Source organism: Coffea arabica, chromosome 3c (assembly GCF_036785885.1).
Source record: "Coffea arabica cultivar ET-39 chromosome 3c, Coffea Arabica ET-39 HiFi, whole genome shotgun sequence".
NCBI classification, from domain to species: domain Eukaryota; kingdom Viridiplantae; phylum Streptophyta; class Magnoliopsida; order Gentianales; family Rubiaceae; genus Coffea; species Coffea arabica.
The window spans coordinates 34,775,185-34,791,665 of NC_092314.1; the positions used below are offsets into that span (position 1 = coordinate 34,775,185).

At 34.8% G+C, this 16,481-nt stretch overlaps 1 protein-coding gene and 1 long non-coding RNA gene across 2 annotated transcripts; both read right to left on the reverse strand.

The window, feature by feature from the left end:
• Window positions 1-4,249: 4,249 nt before the first annotated feature.
• On the reverse strand, window positions 4,250-5,818 carry LOC140038117 (uncharacterized). The gene is made up of 2 exons (XR_011841929.1): window positions 5,675-5,818; window positions 4,250-4,545 (listed from the first exon to the last, which is right to left on the reverse strand). It is a non-coding gene; the product is annotated as an uncharacterized lncRNA (long non-coding RNA).
• Window positions 5,819-8,599: 2,781 nt separating this feature from the next.
• LOC113734958 (uncharacterized CRM domain-containing protein At3g25440, chloroplastic-like) lies at window positions 8,600-15,987 on the reverse strand. Its single transcript, XM_072082569.1, has 5 exons — window positions 15,806-15,987; window positions 13,392-13,488; window positions 12,678-13,019; window positions 11,554-11,946; window positions 8,600-9,117 (listed from the first exon to the last, which is right to left on the reverse strand). The coding sequence occupies exons 3-5, from the start codon at window positions 12,966-12,968 to the stop codon at window positions 8,659-8,661; spliced, it is 1,143 nt and encodes a 380-aa protein (XP_071938670.1). The 5' UTR covers window positions 12,969-13,019; window positions 13,392-13,488; window positions 15,806-15,987; the 3' UTR covers window positions 8,600-8,658.
• Window positions 15,988-16,481: the final 494 nt, after the last annotated feature.

The following is a 16,481-nucleotide window of genomic DNA, read 5'->3' on the forward strand; positions in this document are numbered from 1 at the left end:
CTCAATTTTTTAAACCAAGATTCTAGCAACATTTAATGAGCAATTGATGGTTAAATAACACTAAAATTTTCAAAATAAAACACCCCAAAACAGACTTGACCATTCGGTCACCAGGGAAGGGAAAATTTCCAGATATTTGGCAAATCTTTTCATGCATTTTTGAAGTGCCAAATGAAAGAGTTTTTGGCTAGAAATTTGTCCGCTTAAAGCTCAACATATCAGCTCTCAAATAGGCCAAGAAAGTCACGAAAATATGGCATTAAAACAGAGTAACAAAAACTCAAATTTTGGCCAGCACTTCCCTCTCTTCTCTCGGTTTCTCTCTTTCATTTCCTCTTCTACTTTCTAACATCAAAACTCATCACAAACACACAAACACACACATAAGTATCATGGCAGCCCTCATTCAACCAAGGTGGGAGTTCATAAAGCCCACTTCAACCAACCAAATCCAACCAACAACAACAAGAAGGAAGCTACAAGTTTCAAAGCCAAGAAATGAAACAAGAAAGCAAGAGTTGTGTGAGGGATGTTTATACTTTCCAAACACAAAAGGAAATTCTAGATTTTTGGTGTGAGAAACTCCCCAAAACAGCCCCAAATAGCCGGCCCTCTCTCCTCTCCAAGATGGTCTTCAAGTTCCAAGTTAAGCTAGCAAGGAGTTGCAAGTTCTCTTGGTGATTTTGGATGGAGGAGGAAGAAGATCTTTTGGAAGCAAAATGAAGAGGGAAAATGGGCAAGGGGGTTCGGCCAAATAGGGAAGAAAATGGAGGGAGAGTTTGAGTGATGTGAGGTTTTGACTTTCGGGGCATTGATGGGAAATAAAGTGTGAAAGAAAAGAGAGACATTCGATTGACATAAAGTAACATTTTGTTGCGTCGGAGTTGATTCGCGCGACGAGACACTACGACCCCAGTTTCTCTCACTTATATACCTCAAATACATGTCCTAATACTCGAAACTTATGTCTAAAAGTCGACCCTAGACTCGGGTGCGAAATTTACACATCCAGGTAAAGCAATTTTTGAAAAATTCAAATGTGTACAATGTACTTTAAAAATTTTCATGCCGATGCAATTGACTTAATAAAATCAATTAAATTTCTAAATGAAATCAATAAAATTGATTTGAAAATTGCAATGTATATCCATATATATAAATTAAAAAAAATGATAATATGGGTCCTCACAGGCCATCTAAGAGTTTAAGCACAAGCATTTGTTCTCTTTGCCTCTGCTTAACTGAAATATCACTTGAGAGAGGCATTACAGCATTTAATTCTTCTGAAACTCGCTTAAGATCAACAAAATATTCAGTTACTGTCTTGTTATCTTGTTGCAACTGAAAATACTCCAAAAAAATATCATATATTCGTTAAAGATTACTGTAGTATAATAACCGGACATAATTCCAAACTTCTTTTGTTGTCTCACAATGAGAACACATGTAAGCATTTCGTGCCTCCATAGAATTCCATATTACTCCAAGAATTTGGGCATTCTCTTGAATCCACATTAGTCTCTTATTGTCCTCTATAGGAGAGTCATCTGTGAGATAATATTGCTTTCCTAAACCTGTCAGATATCATTTACATGGACAAATCCACCAAACAATAGAAATGAGTTCAGGAGCTTAATTGTGACGAAGATGTCAGCCTTGAGCACCTACATACACCCAATGCAAACCAATTGCTACTTTATTTGTTTTCTAGTTTTGAAGCCAAAACACAAGAAAACTTTACTTCAAAAAGTAGCATTAAAGAACATCCCACAAGTGAACATGCATGAGAAGAAATAAAATAAAAGCAAAGTCTCATATTCTAAACTTTTGTTGGAAAAAACTATATAACAGTGAGTTCTGGACACTTGGTCATACTCAATTTCAAAAACTAAAGGAAAAAGAGAAAAAAAAATAAAACAATGTCTCATATCTCATATAGGACATATGAATTATAAATGTAAAATTAAAGCCTAATCTAAAAAATTGAAGACTGTTTGTACTAATAATTGACTCTCTAGTAGTAAGGAGATAACTCAAAACTTCTAATATACAACCACCGGTTTCAAATAGTTAGGGGTGAACATATAAAGTTAAGAAAAGTTGCAAGACTTGGCTGCATCTTCAAAAATATTTTCTTCTTCCTCTTCTTCTCCAGCGGTCATGCTGGCTTGCGGTTGTGTTTGAATACTACCTCCTACCTCTTACACACTCATACACACAGTACATGCACTAAAACTCGCAAAAAACAGGAAAAAAAATATTAAAATTAAGAGGGAGACAAATCAACAAAAACCAACACTGAGATCTCTAAACCTCTTTTTGAAATGCCCGTCGTAGCCTAAATTGTTCTCCCTTTATCATAAACTACAAAATACTACACGTTCCAATCTCCGACTCTCAACAAAACTACTAATCAAACTTTTCTTTTACTCTAGACTTTTCATCAAGCATGTCTCGAGTATAAAAGGTTCAAGAAAATCCGCTAGTATCCAAGCGGAGAAAGGCCCAAATTAGGAATCCAAACCAAAAGTCACTGTATTTATATCACATTAAAGGAGCATACAATCAAAAAATTGCAAACAAATTACCACGAAATTCAAGAACAACGCAAAGAAAACAAAAAAGGAAAGAAAAAAAGCTTAAAACATCCAAACAAGTCGCATGAACTTGGAGATTAGAAGCGGAAACAAGATAACAAGGACCTTCCAATGCATTTGCACTTAAAAACATCAATTGAGAAGTGATGGCCATTGCAGCGACCGCGAGGGCGACGACTTCTCCACCTCCTTTTGCTCCTCCGCTTTTCTCTTGTTTTGTGCTTTCTGTTTTCTTCATGGTTTGCTTTTTTTTTGCCTTTAAACTCTTTTTTCATTTATTCTAGAAAGAAATAAAATCTAAATAATACAAAATTATATCAAAAACAAAAATTTCTTGAAAATTAAAAGAACTTCCTTCCACAATTTGGGAGTTGTGAATTCATTGACTTTAGGAAGTATAGCGTTATTACATTTACCTTACTCGATATTTGGACAAAGAATAAAATTTACCCCATAATTTGATCAAATTGCAATAAACCCCTTGTAATGTTGCGATAAACCCCAAAATTAAGTTGCTCTATCCGATTATTGTTAGCAACTAAAGCAGATTTGTCATTAATTAAAGCACTATCACCCGGTGCATTGTCCTTAGATGCAGAACGTAAGACCTGAGCATACGCCTCTGCAAAGGATGATAATTGTTCACCTGCTAAAATTTGAGATTTGATTGGTTCAAATTCTAGATTGAGGCCAACCAAGAATTTAAGTACAAACATTTGTTCTCTTTGCCTTTGCATAACTGTAATATCATTTGAGAGAGCCATTACAACATTTAATTTTTTTGAAACTTGCTTAAGATCAACAAAGTATTCAATTACTGTCTTGTTATCTTGTTCCAACTGAAAATACTCCAAATAAATATCATACATTCGTGAAATATTACTGCAGTATACTCCCTTCATCCCGTAAAGTCTGTCGTACTTTGGAAACAACGCTTTTTATGCATAGTAATATCTGCTTATCTGTAAGCTCTTTTGTTCCAAGTTTGCCCTTTACGTTTCACTGACTCGTCCAAGAAATAAATGGGTCAAAGTGGGACCCATCAAAAAGTTGTTTCGACTACAAAAAATTCATTTCCTTACCAAAATCTTCTTCATCCAAGAAACAAATGGGTCAATGCAGGACCCACCAAAAAGCAATCCTTTGTTTCAGCCACAAAAAATCGGTTTCCTTATCAAAATTTTCTTCTAGCAGATTTCTTCTTCATTTTTTTTCTCCTAGTAGAATAATATGCCTTATTATTTTGCTTGTTTAGTTTTTGGGTCAATCTAAAATTATTCACTTATTTTTCCACTATTTTCTTGCTTTCAAAATGAAATTATTTTGTGAAAGTTGATTATTCTTAACAAATTAGTGTATATGAAAATAATTTAAAAATTGAAAGGTTTTAAAAGAAAATCACTAATTAAGCCATCTCGATATTCTATTTATTGCAAAAAATCGAAATTATCCTCTTGATAACAAAATCAGTCTTTGATTGAAGTTTGAAAGAGCCATATATATATTCTTGGTGATGAATTTGGCTGGAGTCAGAACCAAGAATTTTGCTGGAGCCGGAAATCAAACATGGTACAAGTTGGGACATTTGGATATCCTTTGGGACCATACATCAATTTGTCGGCCAAGTAGCACATGCATTGTCACATCATTAGTGAAGGGTAGAAATGAGATTTCATAACTTAAAATAATTTGAAATGTTAAGCATGACAAACATTTTGGGACAGCCCAAAAAAGAAAGTATGACACTTTCAATAGGACAGAGGGAGTAATAACTTAACATAATTCTAAACTTCTTTTGTTATCTCACAATGAGAACACATGTAAGCAATTCGTGACTCCATAGAATTCCATATTGCTCCAAGAATTTGGGCATCCTCTTGAATCCACATTAGTCTCTTGTTGTCCTTCATAGGAGAGTCATCTGTGAGATATCGTCGCTTTCCTAAGCCTGTCAGATACCATTTACATGGACGAATCCAGCAAACAAAAGAAATGAGTTCAGGAGCTTAACTGTGATGAAAATATCAGCCTTGAGCACCTACATACACCCAATGCAAACCAATTGCTACTTTAGTTGTCCTCTAGTTTTGATGCCAAACACAAGTAAATTTAACTTCAAAAAGTAGCATTAAAGAAAATCCCACAAGTGAACATCCGTGAAAAGAAAATAAAATAAAAGCAAAGTCCCACATTCCAAACTTTTGTTGGAAAAAGCTATGTAAAAAAACAGTGAGTTCTGGACACTTAGTCATACTCAATTTTAAAAACTAAAGGAAAAAGAGAAAAAAAAAAAAAACAATGTCACATATCTCATATAGGTCATATGAATTATAAACGTAAAATTAAAGCCTAATCTGACAAATTGAAGACTGTTTGTACTAATAATTGACTCTCTAGTAGTAGGGGCATAACTAAAAACTTCTAATATACACCCACCGGTTTTAAAAAGTTAGGGGTGAGCATATAGAGTTAGGGAAAATTGGAGGACTTGGCTGCATCTTCAAAAATATTTACTTCTGCCTCTTCTTCTCGAGCGGTCATGCTGGCTTGCGGCCGTGTTTGAACCCTACCTCCTACCTCTTACACACTCATACACACAGTACATGCACTAAAACTCGCAAAAACAGGAAAAAAAATATTAAAAAAGAGGGAGATAAATCAGCAAAAACCAACACTAAGGTCTCTAAACCTCTTTTTGAAATGCCCTTGGAGCCTAATTTGTTCTCCCTTTGTCACTAATTACAAAATACTACATGTTCCAATCTCCGACTGTCAACAAAATCAATAATCAAACTTTTCCTTTAGTCTAGGCTTTTCATCAAGCATGTCTTGGGCATAAAAGGTTCCAGAAAATCCGCTGAAATCCAAGCAGAGAAGGGCCCAAATTAGAAATCCAAATCAAAAGTCACAGTATTTATATCACATTAAAGGAGCATTCAATCACAAAATTCCAAACAAATTACCAAGGAATCCAATAACAATGCAAAGAAAACAAAAAAGGAAAGAAAAAAAGCTCAAAACATCCAAACAAGTCACATGAACTTGGAGATTAGAAGCGAAAACGAGATAACAAGGACCTTTCAATGCATTTGCACTTAAAAACATCAATTGGGAAGTGATGGCCTTTGCAGCGACTGCGAGAATAATGACTTCTCTACCTCCTTTTGCTCCTCCGCTTTGCTCCTGTTTTGTGTTTTGTGTTTTCTTCATGGTTTGCTTGTTTTGCCTTCAAACTCTTTTTTTATTTATTCTAGAAAGAAATAAAATCTAAACAATACAAAATTATATCAAAAACCAAAATTTCTTGAAAATTAAAAGAACTTTTACACAATTTGGGAATACTTATATTCTCTTAACAATCATAAACAATAAAATTTTCAGCAATTATCATCACTCAAACTACTGCAAGTGTACATCAATCACAGGAAATTACCATGTGATTCTCGGATAAGTTCTGGCTACAATGTCCTGTAGTGAAGCTACTGGAGTATAGGCTTAAAGAAAGTTACTTAAGTTTACAAACAAAGAAAAATACAAAATTCTAAACGAAAGGAAGACTTAGACTAAGATACCTAGTGGTAAAAAGCAAGGAGGTGCAGCAAGTTATTCCTGATCTTAATAGCTCCAGCATCCAGGAAATTTTCACAATGGGCAATCTTGAAGTATATATATAACACAGATTTACAGTAGACTACACCAAGGAAATTAGAAAGGAGTTGAAATGTGGAAACACATATATAATAATGATTAATAACCATGACAGATGGAAAGAAGCACCACAGACTGATTCTTCAAATTCTCATACATGATCTCTTTACTCTAAATATGGAAAACTCAACGATTCCCCAAAAATTAATTTTTCTCCAAAATAGGACAATACTTTTGAACAAAATACATGACTTACTGGCATTTTTCTCAGAATATGAACACTTTATCAAGGTCTCGGATGCAACTGAATAAAAAACCTATGGACCAGAAATCTTGAAAAATTTGGCAATTAACCAAAGACCAAACAAAATACTAACTCCAAATATCAGAAATTACTACTAAAACTATCTAGCGGTACACCAACTTAACTATTAAATTGAAGAAACATGCTGTTAATCACCACAGACACCTGCCTTTAACCCAAAAGGACTTCTTAACTGAACAGAACAACGCATCCAGGTACCATTTTTTTTGTACATCCAATTAAATAACGATGCATCATCATCTATGGTGATATCTATTGCCGTAACAAATTGGTCAATCTTGTTGCAGCACACATCTTATTGTTTAACCATAACCTACCCAAGTTGACAGAATTATATGTAAGTATAAGAATCAGCACCTAGTGATACAAAGGCTTTGCCCAACCTTAGCCAAACATTTTGTCACTGAGGAAAAGGGAACATAAAAATGAAATAAATAAAAATAAAAAACTAAATCAGTGGATTCTAACAAACTGAACACTTCGCAATTACAAGCAAAGATAAAAGCAGCTATAGAATATTGTATTACTCTGCAACTTCCCATCAGCTTTTTTTCAAAACATCAAACTCATTTGGTCAAGTTTCAAATCAAGTATCCCCTTTATCAAAATCATGATGATGAAGAACATGTATCAGACACAACTAAATCAGAAATCTAAGTGCAAATGCTTATTAACATCTCCAGACTCATAGCATTAGTGATTTTTGTAGCAATTTTTTGGTCTTTGACATCGTAAAACTTTCTCATCCCAAACTAAGCAGCATACTACAAGTTACCACCACCAACTCATTCTCCCCCTCTTAACTTCTCCACATCAAGTTTTTCTCCACTTGCTACCTTGATCTCCACTACCCCATCCATCAGAGAAGTCAAGTTTATTCTGTAGGCCCTGAATAGAGACTAAAACTAGCTTATTCCTACTTGGAACAATTTAAAAAAAATTTAATCCATTAAATTGGCGATAAAAATGGCACCAGAAAAATGGATGGATCTAGTAGATTGCATATACAGCTTCTTTTCCAAGAAAATCAATACCAAGTATGAGTTTAGATATAAAAGCTAAATAATTACAAAACACCATGTTACTTCATTGCTGCACACATATTGCACAAACTGAGTGCCGCAAGAAATTGTTATGCTATGAACTAAATAGACCTCTATAGCTCTACGAACTATTAGCTTGAGCAGAAAACATGTGTCACCAAAACTTGAATAGCTATGAAGTAAAAGTCCACGTAGTGCAATTTTACAAGAACGTCATATGTACCTGTCATCAAAGTTAATGAACAAATGCTATTATCAAAGTCCACGTAGTATATAGCTATGGCTCATTATCAGTTCTTTAGAAATAGATTAAAATTGTCTAAGATGTAGAATCTGGTTTTCTACCAGTCATTAAGAGCGACTGAGCATCATTCTCTGGCTATTCATGAGATTAATGACCACCAACAACTTCAATTTTCTACCTAAACTTTTCACAGGTATCAAATAGTCAGGAAAATTTTCGAAACACACTTGTTTGGTTTTTTAAGTTTCTTCATTCATTAATCTTGAACTGCACTGCTCCTTGAAGTTGTAACCATAACACAGTTCATTTTACTAGAAGTGGCTGACAAACTCAATGTCTTATTGCCCTGATCATAGCTTATCAATTGTCTTGCAATTTGGAGATATAAAAACATCTATAACAAATAGCTTCAGTTTAGCAAGCATTTCTTGCAAATAGACAGGCAAATTGAACAAAATTTTACCATAATACTCTTGCTTTTTTAAAAACCAGAAATATGCTCCAGTTAAAGATGCAAGAGCATTTTTTATCCTCTAAGTTTACATGTAAAGTGAATATTTGGCCAATCATGCATCAAATCTTGTTTTCCAAAATAGACAGATTAAGACAAACAAGTATTTTAAATTTTGCCAACAGGGAGACAAAACTTAGTGTTTGCTGCTTCAAACAAGATAAAATGCAGTATACGTAAGATTAAGGAAAGCAAGCACCTAACAGAAAATAGAACAAACAAAGCAATATGTGGGTGTAAACAAATTAAAAATAAATATTGCAAAATAAAATCTTTCTCAATACAAATTCTCATTCAGCATTCCATTTACTTTGATGTACAGATCCTGAACCTAGTATTCTAGTATAAGAGACACTGCCTGTTTCTTCATCACATGACTCTATTTCCCCAATATGAGTTCCATCATCCTCATAATCTATTTCACTTGCAGATGCAGCATTATTCTTGTGTTTATCATCAAATTCAGAGATTTCTTCAGATTCTAAGATTTCATCATCCATGGAATCAATTTCTGTTTGAAAGAGAGTATGAGAATATTCTTCAGTCATTGAAGATGCATCTTCTTTTACCTCAACCTTCCTTGCCCATTCTATCCGTCTTGGTTTATCAAAGATTGAGTTCGGATTCCGGTTATTTGGGTCACCGTAAAGTGCCACATGTCTATAGTATAACTCAAGCTCCTTCTCAGCGTTAGCAATAAACCGTCTAACAGACTCAACTGACTGCTCGTACTTGGATTTTTCTAATGCCTGAAAGAAGATGAAAAAATCACTGAAAAGGTTAACAAAATTGTAATCTACAATGGAAAAGAGAAGGAAAAAGAGCGCATCAAAAACCAGACAAATGCATGCTGAGTAAGACCCCCTTTTCTTTGATTGCCTAAGAGATGACCGCACATTAAACTGATGCCCACAGGATACCCAATCATAAAGGAGATGAATGATTCCAACAAAACAGCCCATCTATGCAGCATTTATATAGCTCGAGCAAAAGTCACATAAGTGTAAAAATTTTTTTGCCTAGAAGATTCCACAATATTCTCGAATAAGGTAATGTTAATGGTGAGCTTTATAAAATTGAAACCTTCATATGGCAACCTTGCGGACAATTATTATGAAGAATTGTTAAAAATTATTATAAAGGCCCCAACAACAGAATAAGAAAGCAGAAAACTAAAGATTAAACCATTTTTTAAAAAACAAAGGGTGCCAGAATGCAGTCATTTTCAAAATTATGGCTTCACTTCAAGCCAATTCATCATCCGGAATTTTATTTATCCCTCCTTTTCTTCTTTCATTTTAGACACAGCTGGAGTCCAAATAAACCTTTTGATATAAATGAAAGAGGAGCTCTTCCATAGAGTAATCCAATAAAGAGGCGGCTTTCAAAACACTAGATTTTATAAAAATCTACCATTGACTTCAAACAAGAAGCAAAATTGAAGTTTATTACGACAAGTCCAGGTATAATTGTCAGCTTGAGTGCCACTGCAAACGTGACATATGCATTTCTGCTGAAGGCATTCATAAGAGCACTGCCACAACCTATAGTGATGTCGCAGTTACAAAATTACAGTAAAAGCTAACTGCACATTCTCAAATGTCATGTCAGACATCCCTGAATGTATACTGAATTTGGCACCTAACAAAAGCATGGAACCCTTGTTCAGAACTCCATATATACTCCTTTCAATAGACAAAACAAGTACTTGTCCATGATAACCATGACAAGGAAAGAACTATAAATTCCTGTAGTCGCCAAGTTGAACGTAAACACAACCTTGTTTCCCTCCCCTTTTTTAATTTTGTTTCTTTATTATTTTTTACCGATCACTGTTTTAGCACCCAAACAACCATATAATTCCTATACAAGTGAGTTATCATGGACTAGAGTTGAGGAATTTTCTAAAACAACAATGCCGTGATCCTGAAATTCAGCATCAGCCCTTAAGCTAGGACTTGCTACAGTCATATAAAAATCACCAACAGCCCTACACAAAGTCACCAAATTAAGCCTTTATCAATCGAAACAGAAGCATAAAGGCACTGATGTCAAAAGTCAAATTAACTGACATGGTTGGAATCCTCGAATCAATTGAAAGCTATTTCCAAATGCAAACAGCACCACTAGCATCTAAAATAGAACCCAAATAAACAAAGCCACAATCAGTATTCAGGATTGCACCCAAAACAATCTTATTGTTGGATCACAAGAACAACTGAATTGATAATGAAAATTAACACTTTGAAGATCAAATATTCATGTAGAACCATCAAACTGGCTGTAAAGGCAAATAATCCTCGATCTTTTAATAACACCCAGGCACTCATCATGGTCCTGGACGAATATATTTAGGACAAACAATCCACATTTATTTGCAACATTTTTCAGACATTCAACATTTTCATTATAAGAGATATATAGCCAAGAACACAGGAGAGAAATCTAATGCTCAAACTATGCTTGCAAAAACTCCAGCAGAGTGCATAGTTATTCCCAAGAAAACAAATTTTTTGGTTGACCAACTCCTATGTACAAGAAACTGACATAAGTTAAGTCCTACCAGTATGTTCCAAAAAGTTCTAAAAATCTTACAAATTTCTATTACACATATCCCTAGTACTGGTTTTCAAAAGCTAGCAATTTGACATACCAATATTACTTAGATTCTATCGACTTTGCACCCATATGATCATACATGCAACAACACGTGCTTGGTACTGAAGTTCAGTAGAAACTTCAGTGATAAGGATGGCCTGTATGACTGAGGGATAACCAAATATTCCAAATGTACTATACATGTCCGGTTTTGTTATTTCAAGTAAAATGTTTGTCATTTTAGATTGTGTTCATGTCCCACATCCAATGTCAATTTTTCAACTTCAAAAAAAAAAAAAAAAAAAAAGAAGCATACAGTCTTATCAGAAACAGACCCAGAAGTCTTGAAGAAGGAAAAGTAACTGAAAAACTATCATAAAGTTGCATAAGTTATACAAGCCAATGAATGAGTCTAAATCAACTCAGACGCTAATAGGATTAAAAAATGCAAAAGAAAAGATATGCAGGAAAACCAATCCACAAAGCAATCAAAGATAACTGAGAATCTCCTACAGGTAACCAGAGACTTATGTAGGACCCAAAGAAGTATGGATTTAAAAACAAAGTAAATCATACAAGAAACTTACCCTCTTCTTGGACAATGTATTGATGGGTGACATAACTTCTGGTTGCACATAATCCTTTCCGCGATAAAAAACTATTGTATCATCACCGATTATTTGAATTGGAATTCCTCCACTAAGCCTCGCAATTTCACTAGCATAATCTTGCACTTGACCAGGTTTGCAAATGACCTTGACAGTTTCATGCTTCTTCCAATGCAAATGCGTATTAAGAATGACACCACCAAATACTCCTCTCCTACCAATAGGTACATAATTTGACCTTTTCTGGGCCATTTTCTTCATGTAAAATCGTTCTTCCCCAGTCAACTCATGTGGCTTAACAACAGGACCCTGGACCTTGTTGACCTCATACCGCCTTAGTCTTTCAATTAGCAAGGCTTCCTTAATTTTAGCCTGAGGAAAAGAAAAATCAGCCCGTCAGATAACTAACCAAACTAAGCCAATCTGAGGCATACATATACAACCCATAGCCAATCTGAGGCTTCCTTAATTTTAGCCTGAGGAAAAGAAAAATCAGCCCGTCAGTTAACTAACCAAACTAAGCCAATCTGAGGCATACATATACAACCCATAGCCAATCTGAGGCTTCCTTAATTTTAGCCTGAGGAAAAGAAAAAATCAGCCCGTCAGTTAACTAACCAAACTAAGCCAATCTGAGGCATACATATACAACCCATAGCCAATTCTTTCTCTTTGAGAATAACTCAAGAAGGAAAAACAGGGAAAATAGAAATAATCAATACCCAGGAATTAAAGGACAGCCTTAAGGAGAATTCTGACCACCAATAGTTGATCAGATAGATAAAAAAACACAACAAGAATTAATTGACATCAAAATAAGCGCTAACAAATTGAGTAGCACCGCAAAGACACACCGCGATGTGCCCATTTTTAACCAGTGAACTATGCACTGCTTAGCCAAAACTATCCACTATGATCATTCCAGGCACAGAGTTTGTGTCAAGCACACAATTAGTAAGCTATTAATTGAGTCCATATATATGAAGATGAATACTAGAAGCTTCAAAATAGAATACATATCTGAATTATCTTATTCAGAAACAGGCAGTTCTTTAAATGCTGCATTGAGAGAGATAATAATACTTAGTTGTTTGTCAACTTACCCTTTCAAGCTTGTATTTAATCCTTTCCTCAGCATTAGTAAACCTCTGCTTTTTCTTCTTCCCTTTGACACCAAGTCTTCTGGGGTCTCTTTTATTGGCAGCCTTTCTCTTTTGCTTTTCTTTTTTCCTTTGCATCTTCAGCCTCTTCTTTGACATCCACTTGTCCTTTTTAGGCAGCTCAATTTCATGAGTCTCAAATTTCGGCATTCCCTGTGGAGATATCACTAAATTCACCGTGCCATGGCTAAAATTCCTCAGTGCCAACCATGAACTTCTCGAAGTCAATTGCATTGAAGGTCTAAAGATCACTGAAAAGGGTTGGCACAGGTTCTGAAGAATTGGCTATAAAGTAACCAGAAAAACTAATGAAGACCCAGTAAACCTCAACTAAAAGTAGAAAGCTAAGCAAACAAATCTTTACTGAATTTTCTATAAAAGAGCCCATTTTTCTTCAATTTCTCGAATTATTGCTCATGATAATCCCAAATTCCTTAACACTTTTTATTTGCTCCTCGCAGGTTACAGAAAGATTAAACTTAATTAGGAATTAAAAAATCCAGTTACAAAATTTCTTAAAGGATTTAAAATCACGATTTTTTCCTACTAGATTGTTTTTAATCTACAAATATATAATTGTTTTTCTTTACACAAACAAAAACATTGAGCAGTAAAGAAACCAAAGAATTACATAAACTTTTCTTTTTTTTTAGGTACCTGAAATGAAGAGAAGTTGGAGAGGATGGTTTGAGAATTGAAGAAATAGAGAATCGACGGGTACCACCAATCAAAGACTTCACCATCTCTTTTGTTCCTACATTCCGCAGAGCTCTCTGTATTAGGATGTGCACTGAGAGAGAGAGAGGTTGGATCAATTTCATTCTAGCTCTCCCAAGTAGCTTGAAACTTAAATTCAGGCCATAAAATTAAAAAAAAAAAAAAATCAATTCAGCAGCCTTATTAGGGCTGGCAATGGGGTGGCGGATCCTTCCCCATCCCCCGCCCCGTTGTCAAATAACTCCCCCGTCCCCCGCCCCTTGCCCCCCACCCCCCGCCCCGTTTCCCCTGCGAGGAAAGACAAAATGAAGGGAAAAACAAAGCCATGGTTGTTGGAACTGCTTATAAACGATATCATAGGACATGGAAAGAATTCTTGTTCCATTAGGCTCTCGTATTTACATTTTCATTAAGGCTTTTTCACAAACATCTTATATGCACAAGGAAAACAAATTAACCACATATCACTATCCAGAAAGAAAACAACTTTATCCCATATGATCACGCTACATGGTTTAAGCCCCATAAATTGTATTTAGGCTTGATTGTATTACAGCAGAATTCTCTTATAGATATACTCTTTTAATGTTACTAGCTTATTGTTTTTTGGATCATGTCGAATTGTTAACTTAGAGAGCAATAATTTCTTCAGCTTTGGCATCCAATATTCCATTTTCCTTTCACGCTATATTCGTAAAATGAGAGAAGAGTTGATGAAAAAAAAAACAGTTTCATTTTTTAATTGTTTGAATAGCTTGAAATAAATTGATATTTTTCTAGTATTTTGCGTAATTATTAGGCTTTTTTGAAAAATTTTCACTTTGACTCATGCGTGACAAGACACTCTTCGATTTGCATAAAATATGTGGCACTGGCACACAATTAATTTAACACCATGAAATCAAGCTGCAAATTCTTCTCGGTATAAAGTTTCCTATTAATTTAGGCACTTATCAGTATTCTAAGTTTGCTAATCAAATAACTATTCGTTCAACCAGAAACAAAGACAGATCCGTTCCTTCCTAATTATCAAACAATTTAAGCGCACAAGGAAAACAAAGACGAAGACATCAGCAAGAAAAAGATAAAGATTTACCTCCGATCTCTTGCCAACGAAGATATCAGCTAGATCTGGGATTCTGGGTTGGGTAAAATTTTAGGAGGATTTATGGGTTGGGTAAAATTTTAGGAGGATTTAGACTGAGAGGATGGGTTTAGTTGAGTAGTGATTAGAAGGACCTGCTTACATTATGAATGACCTAAACTTTGAGGAAGTTAATTTGATAAAGTAGACAAAGTCAAGCTGTTTGAGTATTAATATACCTCGGTTTAAAATTACATTGACGGTCCTGGCAATAGAAAGAATTATACAGATTATATCCGAGGCAAAACAGAATATAGTACATATCATTTTGAAGTAATTATTGAAATTATCAAGCTGACGTTGAACTTCCATAAAAAAAATTATGCCAGATGATTTTATGTTTTGCAGCATTTGCCAAAAGTTAATAAAAGCTATATACTTATTTACCACCACTATATATACTTATTCTTGTACACAAAAACCACAATCTGTCAGCAAATAGCTAGAGGAATGGAGGAGGAGCTGGGAGGAGAGTGTTTTACAGCAGGAGGCAGATGACCACCCAAATTTCTTAGTTCAATGCTCAACAGCCAAAAAGGACTGGATATTGGATACTGGAGACTGGAGAGGGTCTGGTAAGGAAAAATTTTACTACTGTTTAGAGATAGACGGACAGAAAGAGAGAGGAGAGCTTATCTCCTACTCTATAACTGGACTGACTCAAATTGGCACTCTAACTTCAGGGGACTTTTTGTTTACATCACTTTCTCTCTTCCTTTTGTCCATTCTCTTTTCTTTAATTTAACCTAATCCCACAATTATATATCTCCAAGCGCACAACACCAACTAGAAAGTCTACAAAAATGAATAACCAGAGGAGAATTCAAGTCGAGAGCCCCTCCACATGATGAATACCCAGCCAACTCAATCAGGGTTCAGGGTAATTATTTCCTGTTCTGCCCCAATTAACCTGTCTTTGATTCATTCGTGAACACTTAGCATATCCTTCAACTTCTAGATTTTAACAGTTAACCCTAGTATAAAAACTCAACCCATCGCAGAAGAATTGAGCAAAAACTTTCAGCTAAAATGAAAAATAATTTGGGCAACAAAATTTGGCAAATGAAATAATTGATCATGTAAATAACCATACAGGAGATGATTGCACCCAAAACTGAAAAGATTCCGAAAGAATTCGGACAGAAATTTTCAGAAAATAAAATATCGGGAAAAATTAGAAAGAAATAGGAGAGAGAGAGAAAGAACCTACCTTTTAGCAGAGAGTTGGAGAAAACTCTTGTTCGTCTGCACGAGACCGTAGAGCAATGATGGATCGTTAGATACTAGCAAGTGAGGGAGCGGGAGAAAAAGAAGTAACGAGCACGGCTTTCTGTTGTGTAGAGTGAAATGCAGGGTGAAAGAAATGGATTCCCGCCTTAACGAACTAGTAGGTTTAGACATTCAATAGAGTGGGCCACGTCCTAGATAACAAATATTTTCATGCAAGCATCACACACACAATTTCTAAAATATAAATCCACTCAAATATATTACCAGTAAATCGCCAAAATATTACATGCTCAAACTGAATTTTTATACTAAATATATTTTTTTTCCAACTAAGTTAGAAAACTGTTTAGAGAATAATGGAAGAAAACAGGAAGTACTTACCTTTTTAGCAATAAAAAATACACGGGTCTAGCTTAAATGATTTGATACCCATCAGCATTGGCTTATAGACAATTGAAATATCTCAATTTTTGTTCCAAACCAAATACTCCCTCCTCCGTGCCACTTTAACAGTCCTGTTTCTTTTTTCATACAGTTTAAAAAAAAATAGTTAACTTTGTTGGAAAAATAAATTTAGATTGCTATTTTCCTAAAATACCCTCACACTAAATATGGTACAACTTTATGGGAACTTGAATTGATGGTAAAAAAAGAAT